Genomic DNA, 17,179 nt, shown 5'->3' on the forward strand with positions numbered 1-17,179 from the left:
AAGTACTCTTCCCAGAACAATAGAGGAATATCCGATCCTTCAAAGGATCACTGTATCAGGTTCATGAAGGGTGCGAAAATTGCGAAACTTCCTAAGTCTCCTAAACCTAACACCGCAGTGTCAGAAGAGAGCACGAGTTAACCAAGCGAGTGGAGCTGGGGGAATCGCTCCTGTTTGCCAACAAAGTCACCTAAAACGGACTGAGCATGGGGCTCCTAGTTGAGTCTTACGTTGCTTCTACTTACTTGAGTCGGGCTCCGATCTTTGTCAGTCAGCTCTTCTGACTTCCAGCAGCATTATACTCTCCATGGCTTTACTTCTTAATTGACGATTCGCAAAACAAATGAATATAGGTGATAAATTTCATGATGTTCTGTATTAAAGAGCAATATAATGTACAACAAGAGGTAAAGGTTCCCATCTATTCAATACCATTTATTGTAACCTTTAAAAAGTTAAACAAATGAGCATCGCCTTAGCTCTGTTGCCAGCATGCTACTGCCACGAGAACAGCTGACGCAACACGACCGCGGTAAACGGCCCTAATAAAATCTAATACCGTACTCAGAAAAGCTAATGAATAGGAATTGAAAACAAATTCACAAAAACTACACTTACTAACAAGATCCGACACTAAAAAGAGAATACATTATTAAGAATAAAAGTGAATGAGGAAATAACACATCACTCATCGCTAATGGCTGGCATAGGAAGGAGGTTATGGCCTACAAAGGGAACACTCCACTCATCTGACTGTCACTTTCTTGCCACTTGGCTTTTCCGAACCACATGGAGACATGGTAAACAAGCACGAATTAAGTACCTACACTAACCAATAAACGGACGTAAATAAAACGACTGCTATTTTTATACACTGAACTATTAATCTTGAATTGTAATAACTTATGCTATGCTAAGCTGCAAACAACGGAGAGAGAGATAGAGAGAGAGAGAGAGAGAGAGAGAGAGAGAGAGAGACAAAGACTAATATGAAATACACTAATTAATGAAGAAAAATGCAAAAGATCACGAACAGCATTGAATACCACACACGCTGAGTGAAATAGGTTAACTAGGTGGTGAATGTAAACATTAAGAGTTGGCAACTCTGTTTAGAGATCGCATTCTGCCAATATAAGTCTATGTGAATGGCAGCTTGGGATTGGTTGGATGTCTATGTTTCAGCACATAACTACCAGACAGAACCAAAATCGGTCAAAACATCAATTTAGAAGAAAAGCAGTGCGGAGTATAGGTTTGCAATGCTTCAGGAGTCTATCCTCTGGTTAGTGTTAATAGAAGATGGTTACCTCCCTACCATAAGAACCACCGATTCAAATGTGATTGCAATCACGAAACAGAGATAATTAAGCCTCTCTACAAGATACAGTGATGGAAAATATATCATCATCATCATCATCATCATCATCATCATCATCATCATCACCATCTGCAGGGTCCAGGTGTTGGCCGGGTCTTCTTATGGAAAATATATCTGCATTGTAAATGACAAATTATGAACAAAAAGTACTTTTATGAGCTAACTCTTTAAGTACAGGATTTCTAACTAGGCACACACAGAAGAATGCGCACACATTCTCGGTTTAGCGCTCTACATTTCTCTTTAAAATTTTCTTTTTTTTAATTTCAACAAAACTTGTCAGGTTCTATTAACTATTAGTGTTTATACCAACAACAATCAAGTTGACCGATGCAGTAATTTGCGAGAAGATGTTTACTTTCACTGTACCTTGAAAAGTGATCTCAATTATCTACAAGGAGACATTTTCATTACAATAAGTCACTGGTCAGTTAGTGCCAACTTAATAATTATTATATTTTAAAATAAAGTAACAGCTTAGTAGTTTCAGACGTTGACACTCAAACACTTACGTGTCTTGATGGATTTCTCAGCCTGGCCATCGGTAACCAACTCCTTGGTTTTCGGTCCATCGGTCACCAAATCTTGCATGGCCTCTGCCAGGTTGAGTGTGTCACAGTAACCTAAAACACTCAAGTTTCTGAGTTCTGGACAACTTGGAGTCACATGATATCATATTCACAAGTCCTAAACCTTCACATTACAAAAGCAAAAGAGCAAGCAAGCAAGCAAGCAAGCACTGCCTGTATTTTTACACGACTGCCTACATTGTGATCTTCAGTTTTACGGAGGATCCAAAATACAAGAACAGGAAACAAAGAGTATACGTGACAAGACTCTAAGAGACTAATAACCACGCTGACGTGGTATGTGATGTGAAGTCACAGTCATCAGGAGGCAGCAATGTCTTCCATTCATAAACATATCTGCAAGTTGGTAACAGATCTGATTTACCTCAGTTACCCCAGGAAGTGGAAAGCACAATGTAAACTTGCAATTTATGGTGGATGGAAAAGATCTAAAACCTTCTATTCGTAATTCACTGAATATAATATTTTTAGTGCACATTTATCCAAAGAGAAAGTCATGAACCTGGACACACAAGTCCCAGAAAATGAAGTGCAATCTAATAATAAGCTTTTGGACTTCCGCCGTGTTAAGAAAACAAGGTGAAATTCTTTACGCTTTGCAGAGAAATTTGATCCTCCAAAAATCTTAACTATTCATGAGGAATAATGAAGGTTTGATCTTCCCTGTGAACAGTCAACATAAAGAATTTCACCTTGTTTTCTGTCCGGCTCCACAGCTAAATAGGTAGCATGCTGGCCTTTGGTCACAGGGGACTCTGGTTCGATTCCTGGCAGGGTCGCAAATTTTAACCATAATTGCTTAATTCCCCTGGCACGGTGACTGGGTGTATGTGCAGTCTACATCAACATTTCATCCTCATCACGACACACAGGTCGTCTATGGGTGTCAAATAAAAAAAAGACCTGCACGAGGCCTCTCCAGAAGCCACACGCCATTATTTACCACCTTGTTTTCCTGACATGGCAAAAGCCCAAAAGCTCTACAATTACTGGCCATGAAAGCATCAATCTAAACAATGTAACAGTTGTTTGCAGAGTTTTCATTTCCGAAAAAAGTAGATGGGCCATGATTTCCCATCTGAAGAATCACAAAACATTTGAAGGCAGTAAAACATCGGCTAGTAGTTCTTCTACGTTCTAATGTAAACTACGCTTTGTTCTTCCCCATTCATCTTTTGCAAAGTAGTGGTTAAATGCAAATAAAAACCAGAAAGTGTATTGTTTCAAAGAATTCTTAAACTAGGTTTTGTTCCACTTCATTTTTGCAAACAACCAGCTATGTTAATGGCATTCAAGAGAGGACATACCACATATGTGACAACAGATTAACAAAAAAGGTAGCCCTTCAAAAGAACTCGGGAGAGAAAAGTTCCTACCTGCCAGCAGAATTAATTTTTTTTTTTGCAATAGGGTTTACGGATTCTCAAGATTTTGCCTGCCAGCTTGGACACACTCAAGCCTGTACAACTATATGCTCCAGCACCGCCATGGACTGCGCAATATTTTCCTCCATACGTAAACCGAGTCCAAAAATAAGCGTGAGGTCTTCAATCATCCACTACAAACATTCTAACCGACATAAGCCATGATGTGCGTTGGAAGACCAATCAAGTAGGAGTACAAGTGCAGTGTTGTTGTATTTTATAAACTGACTACAAACAGCTAATTCCACCGTTAGCCTAGGATGGCCACCCTATCTGCAAAGGGCATCCTGTCAAAGCTATACAGCGGGACTGCGTTCCACGACTTCCCACCCCAAACTTTCTCAGATGCTGTGCATGATGACAATAATAATTGCGCGTGGCTATTGCTTGCCCTTGTAAGGCAGACCTGCTGTGTGTTCGCACAAGCATCCAGTCCCTGAGCCAAGGTTAAAATTTCTGTCTCGGGCATGAATCGAACTGGTAGCCCTCTGAATCGGAAACCACTACACTAACAATTCTGCCAAAGAGCTCGACAGATATGCATTGGCTAACAAGTATTTCAGTCATGGAGAACTGCAATTTATCTTGGAGCATGGCTTTTTGGTAGCATGTGCCACAGGATTTCAAATGGAATACCAGCCGTAGAGCGCTGCACAGTTTCGGACGATACATAACAACCTATGTTACCTAAAATTCCTGATGTTCTGTAAGGACTCAACATCATCTTTTGTACAAGAACAGAAGAAAAGCCTTTCAATTTCAGTCATAATCCCCCCCCCTCCCCCAAATGACCAAAATATCTCCAGACTGTCCCCTTAAATAACAAGTTTCCTGATAATCCACCAATCTGTCCTACCATAATGCTTAATATATAAAGAGTTCTCACTAAAATCCTCAATAAACGGCCGATGAAAATACAACCGTGCACATGCTAAGTGATTGCCCCATGAATTATGGATACAGCAGATAGGCATAATAATAAAATTAAAAGTCTAAAACAAGTTTAAATTTTAAAATTAGAAAATGAAACATTAAAACTGAAAATTAAATGACTGAACTGTATCAATCTTGTGTTATCAGTGAATAACATTTATAATGTTGATCTAAAGAATTCAAGCAACACAATGAAGCAGCCCTTAAAATTGGATGAAAAATGTATGCATAATAAATTGAGTGGCTTCATTTAACACTTAACCATACCCAACAAGTTCTAAAGCCATCAGAAACCTGGCTCACCTACAGCAACACAAAGGACAGTGCGAAAATACTGAACAGACAAATCACGGGCGGTGGATGATAAAATGCAAATGAAGCTGAAAATCGACAATCACTGGAAATACAAAATTAAGCTTTATACATCGTTAAGAATAACAAGCAGCGCACCCCAACACCGTACCCTCTTCATGCAGTGTGTTAAGAGGTTAAAACAACAAACCAAGTGACTGCTCCTCTGTTATGAGAAAATTTAGAGAAAACAGAAATATGTTAGAAATTAGATATCAAAATTAAATGTGCATATTAAAAGAGAACAAATATTGTTTGAAAGAAAAATAAAAAGCACAAAATTTCAGAAGCACTCTCTCACTTGAAGCAAAATAAGCGATAACGATCTTGGGTACGGGCCTACACGACATTGGACTTCACTGTATTTTCATGGGCAGATTTGCATCACACCTGGCACGGTGTCCTAGGTACTGTTACAGCCTCTTCCCATCCCAGGCACGGAACAAGTCAAATACACGAGAACAGGAAAATGAAAACAGTAATGCATGATGGTACATTATTTGTACCACATGTTTATGAATTTATTTCACATCCAAATGATAATTTCTTGTCTGAACCACGCGTTCATGGTGTGGTGCTTGAAACAGTTCCGACTTCCCATAACAGATGGTAGGTTATCCAACAGACTGCCTACAGAGGACAATTTTTTTTTTTCCATGTTCATTGGAGAACTTATAATAAGTATTTTGAATTCATAAAATCCATAATAATCAGTACCACTTGCATCTAAGCTCTGACAGGCAAGGTTTTACCCTAAAACTGGTACACGTTTGTGCTCTGCTTAGTGATTTTCTGTGAAGCTCAAAGGACACAATCACTACGATTGTCTACATGGGTTTCTATATATACAAACCTCCCTGGGCAATACGGAACTGCTTTTTCTCCCCTCTTCCTCTTGAAATGAGCAATAAGAATATCTCTGCCCCAGTCTTTAATATTCATACGTTACTCATTGCATTTTCTTCCTCCTCTTTCTGTCTGCCATTTCTTGTATTATATGGGACCAGGACTAATGTAGATTATACCTAGTTTTAAGGCCGGATGTGTCTGTGGTGTGTTCTAAGTAAATGTAAAAGCAGATTATCACAAAGCACCCTGTCAATAAGTCAGAGATGTGGCTAAAATAGGAGAGGGTATCTATTTGAGGACGTGGAGACCGTTCATGTTCCTGTCTCTCTGTATAAGACTTGTTTCTTTGAAAGTAACGGAAAGAAACAAGTCCCAATGACCAGCAGCCCCTAGTGCTGAAGATACGTCCGTGTAACAAAGTTGACAAGAAATGGGATTTTCTGTGCACAGGACTTCAAAATAACAGCAGGTTCAAAATAATGCTTCAGCAGATAAATATATACAAGACTAACTCTGTTGTAGAGGAACAGGAAGCTGTGCACAAGTGAATGACAAATACTTACTTTCGTCTGTGAACAGAAAACAAGGATTATGTTAAGAAGAAGAAGAAGAACTGGCACAGTGGAGAAAAGTTAAGTGCTCTGTACTCATCTAGATACTTCTTACCACTACAAGTTACTACATAGAAGTAGCCAACAGAACTTTCTGGTTTCAAACAGATATGAATTTGTGGTAAAGACAGTACAAAATTTATTCCTTTACCAGAAATTAAGTCACCTTATCAATTTAGGACTTGCAACAAAATGTCAGCTATATTTAAAGATGTTCTTTTTTCTCTCTTCCCTTTTCCTATACATTCAGCCATCTTCCTTCTTCCCACATCAATGCAGCCCCTCTACAAGTGTACTGTAGATGTGCGCCCTCCTGACGAAGCTCGGAAGCAGAAACAAGCTCGACAATGGCTCAAATGCAATAATGTCATTCGAGAAACTCTAGCAAACCCATCACCTAATTTTAAAGATATTCCGAGAGCAATGAAGTCTGAAAATTTCAAGCCTCTTTTTCCTAGGCTTTGCTTGTAAACCCACAATATGATTTGATTTCTCATTTGTCTCTTAATTATATTCTGCTAAATGACTTTCTTTTTCAGCTCCCGAGTCTTTAACTTTTCACATCTACAGAATGAAGGCACAAAATAATTTCCTGATGTCACACAAACAAGATGGTTAGATCCAGTGATGGAATAAGAATATTTAAACAGCATGATAACCGCTTAAATCTATCTGCCGGCTGGAATGTCTTCAAGCTCAGTAACCGTTAACAGATAGCAGCTAGATGCTGGAAAGCTACAATTGTACAAACTGAAGGTCTTCAAGTAGTTTTTATATAATTTTAAATTTTCCTACATTTTTTTAAAATTTGTTATTTTCTTCAAGTAGTTCCAAGAGCCTCTGCAAGGTATCGTGGAACATAGCTATACCGTCTATGATTGTTGCTAATGGTACTATATGAAACTGAACATACAAAATACAGAGAGGGCCTCTTAAAACTTTCACCATAAATATATCTGTATATATCAGATATTGAAAAATGACAAACAGGTATGAAGGCAGGGAAGGGGCTAATGAAAGTAAATACTATAAGCCAGTCAAAAACGTAAGAAAGTAAGATTTTCAACATATGGAATGGCATTTGTTTAATCGCAGTATGTCAATTACATTCCAAGGCATTGCAACATGACACTGACGCTCGAGATAAAACCAGCAGCAGTTGTATATTCCGAGATTCAAGCGCGAACCTCACGTTCCTCTTAATCGCGATGTGACAGACGTACGACGATGCGACAAGCACAACTTCATGTTGCAATACTTTGGGATGTTACCGACCTATTGTGATGAAACAAATGCCATTCTTTATGTGATTTGTTATGTTAATGATTGGGCAAGAAATAATACAGGGTGTCCATTAAAAAAATGTAAGTTTATGTTGAAAATCATATTTTCTTACGTTTCTGACTGGCTCATAATATTTACTATAATTAGCCCCTTCCCTGCCTTCATACCCACGAAAGTCATTTTTCAATATATCTTGTTGTTCCAAATATATTTGCGGTGAAAGTTTTAAGTGGGCCAATATGTATACCGCCTTGTCCACTACATCCTACAGAGACTCATCTCGTACAAACTGAGTCGAGGCAACTACTAGATTGCAAAAACCAACTGCAGTTGCACGCAAGTACCCTCATTTCTTGTGCAAACCACCCCCATGTCACTTACTTTCATGTCTCGAAGAAAAATATGGTAGGATATATAGTAACAGTATTGGATCCTCTTTAAATTCGGCTTACAATTATTTTAAAGATACGCATCAACAAACAAAATATGCAGCAACACATTTAGTGAAAAATACAATTACCATATGTAAAACAAGCTTGCGATCGGAATTCACGGAACAATGATTTTCTAGACAAAGTTAATGACTGGTATGGCGTTCCAATTAAAATTTCTTGTTGACATGTTGAGTAGAGGAATCTTAAAAATAATTGTATTCTACACTAAATACTGCATATTTTTAATTAATCGGCAAGTTTTCTCGGATTCAGGCATAGAAAAAACTTGTACAAAATTGTACTTTTCTTCGGTATATTAAGAAGATACTACAAGCGAGATGGTTTTCTATGAATAAGTGCCAGACATATTTTTTATGAAACTGATTATACCATTTTTAATGGATTTCTAGCATAGAGATGAACGTTTTTTTGATTTTTAAACAATTTTATATGTATCATTTGTTTTTTCTCACCATTGTATTTTAATATGTGGCTGAAGAACGCCTAATGAAGGCCAAAAGCACAGATTTTTACAATAATTTCTTACAAGTATAAGGTGGACATTTTAAAGGCACATGTCTGTGAGGATCACAGTTAAGTAGTAGAAAAAAATCACTGTTCTTTCCCATCATAATTTGGACAGAAATAGTTATTCTAGGTGGACAAAAATTCTCATGTGCAATGAATACACATTGTAGACTGTTCGTTATCAGCCTATTAGTTACTGGTTATACTTCATGGTTACCTTTTTATGATGCTTATTTTTATTAATAAAGGGATACATTCATAATTATAGTCCATTTTAAAAATAATTGCAAACTAAAACATTAAGCCAAATATCATTTGTCTGTGATTAATGAGATACCAGGTGTATGCATAACTTTTTCTTATTTAATCAAAAGAAAAAGACTGTGGAAAGTCATCGTTTGCTGGTAGAAACATATAGTGAACAGGCTCCATCGATTAGAACATGTGAAACATGGCTTCAACAATTTTAACGTGATTTCAATGTGAAAGACAGTGCGCGCTCTGGTAGACCACTAAAGTGCGAAATAAGCAATTGCAGGCGTTATTGGATGATGACCCAACTCAAACTATACAGCAATTGGCACAAGCATTATATGTGACACAAGAAACAATCAGCAGATGTTTACGAGCAATGGGGAAGATCAGTAAACTCTGTAAATGGGTCCCACACGATTTGAATGAACAGCAAATGGAAAATCGTGAAGTCACTTGTAAAATGTTGCTTCAAAGCCATGAAAGAAAATAATTTCTGTACCAAATTGTGACGGGTGACGAAATATGGATTTATTTTGAAAACCCGAAACGGAGAAAATCGTGGCTGCCACCTGGCGAAGGCAGTCCTTCAACAACAAGGCCAAATCACTTCGGCAAAGAAGAACTTGCTTTGTGTCTGGTGCGACCAAAACGGTATTGTGTATTATGAACTCTTGAAGCCCGGCAAAACCATTAATGCACAACGTTATCGCCAAGAAATTATTAATTTAAATCACGCATTGATCGAAAGACGACCAGAATAGACCAGTAGACATGGCAAACTGATTTTGTTACACGACAATGTACACCGCCTCACACAGCAAAACCAGTGAAAGACAACTTGAAATCGCTTCGATGAGACATCCTTCGGCACCTACCGTACTGCCCCAACCTGGCGCCACTCGACTATCACCTCTTCGACATCAATGGGGCACGTGCTCCGCAATTTCGAGGAAGTCGGAAAATGGCTCGACGAATCGTTAGCCGCAAAAGATGTGCAGTTTTTCTGGCATGGTATTCATAACTTACCTGAAAGATTGGCGAAGTATGTAAAAGCCCAGGGCCAATATTTTAAATAAACAAAAAATGAATTTCCCTTGAAAATTACGTGTTTTCTTTACCAAAAAAACTAGCAAAAACTTCTGCATACACCTGGTGGTAAAATTAATATTCTACAAAATACAATTTTACAGGAAAGCAATACAAAGTAAACAATAAAATCCAGTATCTCAGTAAATATTAATGATAGACCAATATAATTTAGTATATTGTTTTAGGGGGCAATTTTCTTAATTATGAACTGAAATCATGACTGTAGCTCTTTATTTATGAAAAATAGGCCATAAAACTTCCAGTAAAATTTGAGAAAATTTGAATTGCAATATTAGAAATTTTCTTACAAAAACCCTATTCCACCAAATAACATTATTGTAGTCTACTTTGTACCTACATGCTGTGGATAGTAACTGTAAAAATATAATAAATGTCACACGAGTAGTTTTTGAATTAACCCTTAAAAAAAGCTTGGAGTGAATTTGCAACCTTAAAATGCATCGCAAGGAATAAACTGCCATAAAGAATTAACCATGAAGTATAACTAGTAAATAATAAGCTACTAACAATCTGCAATGTTCATTCATCGCACATGATAATTTTTGTCCACCTAGAGTACGTATTTCTGTCCAAATTATGATGGCAAAACTAGTGATTTTCTACTACTTTACTGTGATCTTCACAGACACGTGCCGTTAAATCTTTTCCTTTTTTCTTGTATGTTATAATAAGAACATTATGTACATGAAATTCGTAAACTGTAATTATGGATTTCTTATCGTTACAACATTTAGCTTGTGCGTGGTGTTACATTTTATCTGCAAGCTATTAACAGATTTTTCAGTACCATTAGTAGCAGCCCGCACTCCCTTCTTATCAAAGATGAACCATCTCATCTGAGAACAGTAGTTAAGTATAACAAGCATTTTCAGGAATGTAAAGAGCTGAAGATGGTAGCATTTTCTACTTTTGAATAGAACTAAAAATATTTCTCTCTATTATGAATACTCAAGAATATTTCCGCTTCCCATATTCCCCTAAAGAGCACTTAACATTTCACACCTTTCCAGAAAGAAGACAGGAGTAAAAGCAACTAAAATCCACCCTAAAAATGGCAAGTTGTATTATTTCATTACCGCCAGTAAACCGATGTTCCGTCTTGACAAATCCCGAGATGTCAAATTCGGCCGATGTACGGAAAGGTAAACCGAATGCTGGATCCAAATGATTGAATGCAGGCTTGCAATATTCAGTTGACATAGTGAATGCAGGCTTGCCATTTTCAGTTCCCATATTGAATGCAGTGAATGCAGGCTTGCCATTTTCAGTTCCCATATTGAAGGCAGGTTTGCCAATTTCAGTTCCCACACTGAAGGCAGGCTTGCCATTTTCAGATTCCGGAATACGATCCCACTGTCGCTTAGGAAGCCAGTTTAACTCTAAACACAGTAACAATACAAACATAATTCTCAGAAGGTACAACCAGCAGACACACTCTTTGTCTTACAAATTAGAAAGGCAAATTCCTTCAGCAATGAAGAACACGTGGAAACATCGTCATTTAAACTGGGCACAAAAATACATGTTAGCATGATGCTTGCATTCTCCCAAATATTAAACAAAGCAGTTTTAAATGTCAAAGGTAAAAATATCTAATAAAATATCAAATGTAAAATCACTATCAAAAAATGATAATTTATATCAAACAAACATTTTTAAAGGGTTAACTAATAAAATCCTTCATTAACAGTGTATTTGCATAATATGTCCAAAGTTTAGAAAGTCTTTGTCAGCTAATCACAGAAACTTGTACCTGGACATCTTTTCATACATACATTTTTTTTTTATGGACATGGATGCATACCTCACTCCACATTTTTGTACAAAGTTTCTGCATTTACTGATCAAACCACATATTATATTTTCATGCTCATATCCAAAACACTGGGTAAATGTCGTCGTCGGAGCTCCTACTTTGAACAAGACAACACAGCAAAGTGCACCAATATCATTGAAAGTGATGGCCTCCAAGAGAAAGAAAAAGTAAATGAATTACGCAGAGGGAGAGAAAGAAGACAAATTTAGATAAGAACACCAAGGCAGTACACCATCAGAAACATTCACAGAATGAAAATCGGCACAAAATTCTGTAAAAATTGCTGCACTCGTAACAGGTAAACCAATGAGCGAGAGACTGTTGAGGAAAAATCAATCGCCAAATTTACATGGTTACAAAATGTGTCCAATGAGGTGATAAATTTAAAAATTTAAAAACAAGCCAGTGTATATACATACAGTGAGAGCATTGGAAACTAAGAACCAGTTGTGCCATGTTCTTCCGATTGGAGAGCACAGCATATCAGTAGAGTTCAGTGGTGGTGGTGCAACCGTACAACAGTATTGTGAACTATTTTGTATGATTTTAAGTTTTAGAATTTGGCAGCCTTTTGCACGGAGCCATTAGTAATTCCTATTTGTCGAGAAAGATGCCTAATTTTTTAAGGAATTTCTAGAGAATAAGCAATTTCATCTATTGTTCCTTTGGTGAGAATTCTACAATGTCTCTCTGTCTTCTTGGGCTAAAGACTTCCGACAGACTGAAGTTCATTAATGTTGTACGACCTGGGCCCTGTTTCATAAAACATTCTTCATAAATATTATTAGTATGAAACCAATAATATTGACTGTTATTATTACGTTTCGTAGAGTTATTAGCTAATAATATTAGTAATTAGTTTATGAGTAATAAATATTAGTAGATATTCCTAAGAATTTATGTAAAAAAATTTATAGCCAACATGACTAATAAAAGTTACTCATATTATAGGGATTATTTCCATGAGTGTATTTTGACTCATAATCCCTATTATCAGTGAAACTGAAGCAAGTGATATTTTGGCATAAAATTGTGAGTATCAGTGAAATGGTCAACTGGGATTCAAATAGTGATGAGGAGCCAGTGTAGGTATTCACCATCCAATAAATTTTAGGCTGAAAACAGCCTATACTGGTATGTAACAAACATATGAGATTTAGGTTAGATTACAGCTTTCAAGTATTTGCTTGATAGGATTGGTAATATCTGAAAATGTCCCACTGCAAGGAACAAATCATTAATCTGAAAACTCAGATTGGACTCTACGGGTTGGTAGTGATACACAATATCATTGTGTTTGTGATAAGTGCATGTGGACCAGCATTTGTTGATCGATGTGGGAAATATTCCTTGAACGTAATGTTCACATGTGAACCAAATTTAAAATTCTACTATGTTTGTGCGAATTGGCCTGGTAGTGTCAGCGATGCTAGGGTGACTTGAACAATACGATGTCTAACGATTGGAGACCTTTCCCTGGTGCAGTTCTGCTCGGAGACTCCATCTATCTTTTAAAATCTTGGCTTATACCATCAGTAAACTAAGATTTTGTTAGTCCATCTCAGTAGAGATTTTTAAGAGCACGTAAAATTTAAAAAAGTAAAAAGAACAAACAGGGTTTTGGTGTGCAATAGGTTGCGAATAGTTTACGCTTTAACTCGAGCACTTTCTGCAAAGAAACTTTCTTCTCTCACATTAATTTATTTTACCTATTCTCATATGTATCAGTCACAACAATGAAAAGATCAAGTGAGCCTATCAATAGCTGGTTGTAGTCAAGCACTAGCCTACCGCTAGGAACAAACACAAACCAAGAACATATCCAACAAACCTATTCTAAGCACCATTTGTATCAACTGACTAATGAACTAATATTATGAGTGAGAACATTTTATTAGTCATGTGTAAATCTTTATGAAACAGAATTTGGTTAACTATAATTATTTTTTATGAATTCTAATATTTTATAAAACAGACCGTTCCTTGAAATGTGTGAAGACTTGACGGGTTGACTGAATTAACACACTCTGCAGTAGTAACCGTACAACTTGCTCACTAACAAGCTGTCACATCGCCAATCGGAAGAACACTGGTTCTCGGTTCAAATGCTCTCTTGCATGGCAGGAGTAAATTGGTTATTGTGCATTTGGTGACTTTCGTCACACATGGTGTTTTCTGGTGAACTGAAATCCACCAGGCGCTATCAGTAACAAGGATAAAGGTTCCTGAATAACCTAACTGAACTCTTCACTAACAGCAATTACAACTTCCCAAAAACTGTGGTTGGTAGACATGGCAGCTGCCGAGTGGAAGAAAACACTGTACCGACGACGGCAATTACCAATTTGTGGAGCTTAACATGATAGCATCTGAGCTGGAGAAAAGTAATATAAGTGCTGCTGTACGAACATTACAAACACAAAATAACTCTTTAATGAACGTAAGTTTTCGTGGCTCATTGTATTAACATAAAGAAATAAATGAACTGGATTAAAGCCACTATATATATATTTATTAATAATAAAGCCGAGCTTTCAGCCAAATTGCATTGGCCTTCATCAGGGCATGTGAAGTTTTGCCTCCGACAGTGAGCAAAGAAATTATCTGAAGGAACATGGAAGTCATGCCCGTAATATCCACGGCCTACCCCCACTAACTGGACTCAAGGATCGTGGCGCTGTGCTGTGGTGGTTGGGAGGGAAGTTACTGATGCACCGCCCTCTGTCGACAGTTTGAGTGCATCCAGCTGTGCCATGGTGGTGTTATGCATGTATTTCTGCAGTACAGGTCTCCATGTATTTGATAACTTGAAGCCGTCTTATCTGTTGATGTTATTTGAGCGCAGCTCTATCTCTATGGCTTCCCTCACAAGATGAGCATAGAAGTCTTTTACAGGCGCGATGACCTTCGCCTGGTCAAAGAGGATTTCATGGTCTGTACTGTAGAAATGTTCTGTTATGGCAGACTGGCTTATAGCGTTCTCCGTGGAGGATGAAAGAGCGACATTCTTTACCGATCTGATGTGCTCTTTCACCCTGGTGCTAACAAGCCTTTTTGTCATGCCAACATATGAACAACCACAACCACATGGAATTTCATATACGCCCGGTGTTTCAAGACGTGGCTTCTCTTTGACTGGTCGAAACAGGGATTTGAGCTTCCGGTCTGCGGTGAAAACTGGAATTATATTGTACTTCTTAAGAATGCGCCCTATTCTGTCAGTTATACCTGCCACGTAAGGAAGGATTACTTTTTTCTTTTTGCTGTAGTCCTGGTTGGTGCTATTCAAGTTAGGCTCCTTGATCTTCACAGCTCGTGTTATGTCTCCAGATGTATAGCCGTTTTTCTTCATGGATGTTGTCAGTTCTCTCATTGCACTCCCCAAAATAAAAACAAGAATAGTTATTAATATCTACCTCACTACTGGAGTGTTTGAAACACAATCCTAAGTTTATGGGTTCAATCCTGGCTGAGAAAGTGCACTTCCCACGGGTGAGCAAAAACCATGACCCTCCTTGTCCTTGCTCCTGGCATATTGACGCTTAGCAGTCGAGTAAGTTTGGCACTTTGAAGACATTTACATTAAAAGTTCCAATTTTAAAATACTTACAAGTCTTTATTCTTAAAGCGAAGTTATAGGTACATGTCTCGTCCCACTTGGGGATATCCTCAGCTTAGCGAAGAATGAAAGTTGAACAGTAGCATAACAAAAAATGGTGTTATGTACAGGTCTACAGCAAATCAAATTTAGATGGTCTGTGTGTGCCATTTGACGACAAAGTGGCAACATGAAAACCATTTAAATCATCTCATAGTTGTTCAAGTATAAAAGAATCTTACGTTTGCATAAACACAGGTTGAGAGAGAAAAATTATTACTAGTAGTTTACTCTTGTTTCTATGCCGTTATTCATAAAATTTGTTCCCTTAATGGGTTAATGTATAATAAACATCTCATCATTGAACAATTATAGAATCTTACGTTTGTTCACACAAGAAAAAATCATGACTAACAGTTCAGTCTTGGTTCCACGCTGCTAATCACAAAATGTGTTTCATTAGTGGTTTAGTGGATAATAAAGACTGTGGTAAAATTAGACTTAACACGGGGGGGGGGAGGGGACTTTTCATGTGGTGGCATTATAAGTTGAAAAGCTGGTCTTGGGTCATATGGTTTCAATCGTAGAGTAATCTAGAATCTTGTAACAAGTTTGAAAGGTTTACGTTTACACAATTTCTCAATAACCTACTTTCATTCTATGGTCTGGCCTACTAAGTTAAAGACTGTATGTAACCAAGTTTGCCAATGATACCCCTATATTCAAAAATCACTTCCTTCTCAATCCATCCAGCAGACTTTGAAGAAAAATAACATCAGCAGTGAATTCACAATGCGAAGTTAAACAGTAGAGAAACTTGACTTTTCCGATGGACTTGGTGAGTTTTGATTCATGTTGTATGTGAGGAAAGCAACTACCAAATTTAGGGCTGGCTGTTGGGGGAACCAACCAAGAACTAGCCTGGTTCAATCAAGAGAAACTGGGATTGTGGAATGATGAAATACAAGTGCTCTTCCAGGGTGATTTAAACAATAAAAATAAACTCATTCAAAAAAATCCTTTATTCACTGGTGTGTTCAGTTTGCCATTTAGATCTTGAGAAGAAAAGCCTTTCAGAAAGGAGGCAGGAAAGTCACCAGACAAAACAGAGACTGATTAAGCGAGCTTGATCTCAACGATTGGAGCGCCGACTCCTGGCTCATCCCAGCCACCTCAGGTCCCTAAAAAGATGAAAAGTATGTGACTTGTCTTCAATGGGCTAACTTAGTGAGGTGATGCTTCCAGATATTATTTCAAAAGACAACAACCTTCAACAGGAACTTTTGGAAAATGATCTTAGCAAAGTTTGTCAGAATATTTACCATCGTTATTACACACTAGTGTATATTAATGAATTCCCCTCAATAAAAACATAATTCATTCCTTCAAACTGAAAATCTAGCCATATATCCTTAACCTGCAGGGTAGAGGAATGACCAATGTGTTAGAATTATGCAGGATAAAGAGAAAACGTGATGAACACAATAACAGAAGCAAAGAGGAAGAAAAAAACTATACAGGTGAACAAAGACAAACACACAGGAAGCAAACGGTCCCTCCAAGGAAGCTGGGAAGCAGAAATGAGAAGAACTGGGGCTGATGAGGAGGGAGCTCATCCACGTGGAGATTATCTAAGTCTCCTCTTGCCACACTGACTGTCAGTATGTCCATCCTATATGAGCTGATTTCTCTCTTTCCATTACTAAATTTGAATTCCAATTTTTTTCTAACACAGATGTAGCTAGAGTAAAGTGGCACACCGAGCAAGTTGGCCGTGTGGTTTAGGTCGTATATCTGTGGGCTTGCACTTGGGAGATGGTGGGTTGGAATCCCACTGTCAGCAGCCCTGAAGATGGTTTTCCATGGTTTCCCATTTTCACTCCAGGCAAATGCTGGAGTTGTGCCTTAAATAAGGCTACAGCCACTACCATCCCAATCCTAATGCATGCGTTGCAAAAAACCTTTGATTTTCAAGGGTGATGTTAAACCACTACCAAAAAAAAAAAAATTTGGTA

At 37.7% G+C, this 17,179-nt stretch overlaps 1 protein-coding gene across 4 annotated transcripts in view; it reads right to left on the reverse strand.

Moving 5' to 3' along the window:
• The window catches only part of Rel (Relish), a 116,895-nt gene that overhangs the window by 37,091 nt on the left and 62,625 nt on the right, over positions 1-17,179 (reverse strand). For 3 of the 4 annotated variants that reach the window (XM_067154664.2, XM_067154663.2, XM_067154665.2), the window contains 2 exons: positions 10,827-11,129; positions 1,894-2,004 (listed from right to left, as the gene is read on the reverse strand). In XM_067154664.2, coding sequence (XP_067010765.2) covers positions 1,894-2,004; positions 10,827-11,129 — 414 coding nt within the window. The remainder of the gene's footprint in view (positions 1-1,893; positions 2,005-10,826; positions 11,130-17,179) is intronic. The other variant, XM_067154666.2, reaches the window with a different exon arrangement.

Source organism: Anabrus simplex, chromosome 10 (genome assembly GCF_040414725.1).
Source record: "Anabrus simplex isolate iqAnaSimp1 chromosome 10, ASM4041472v1, whole genome shotgun sequence".
NCBI lineage: Eukaryota > Metazoa > Arthropoda > Insecta > Orthoptera > Tettigoniidae > Anabrus > Anabrus simplex.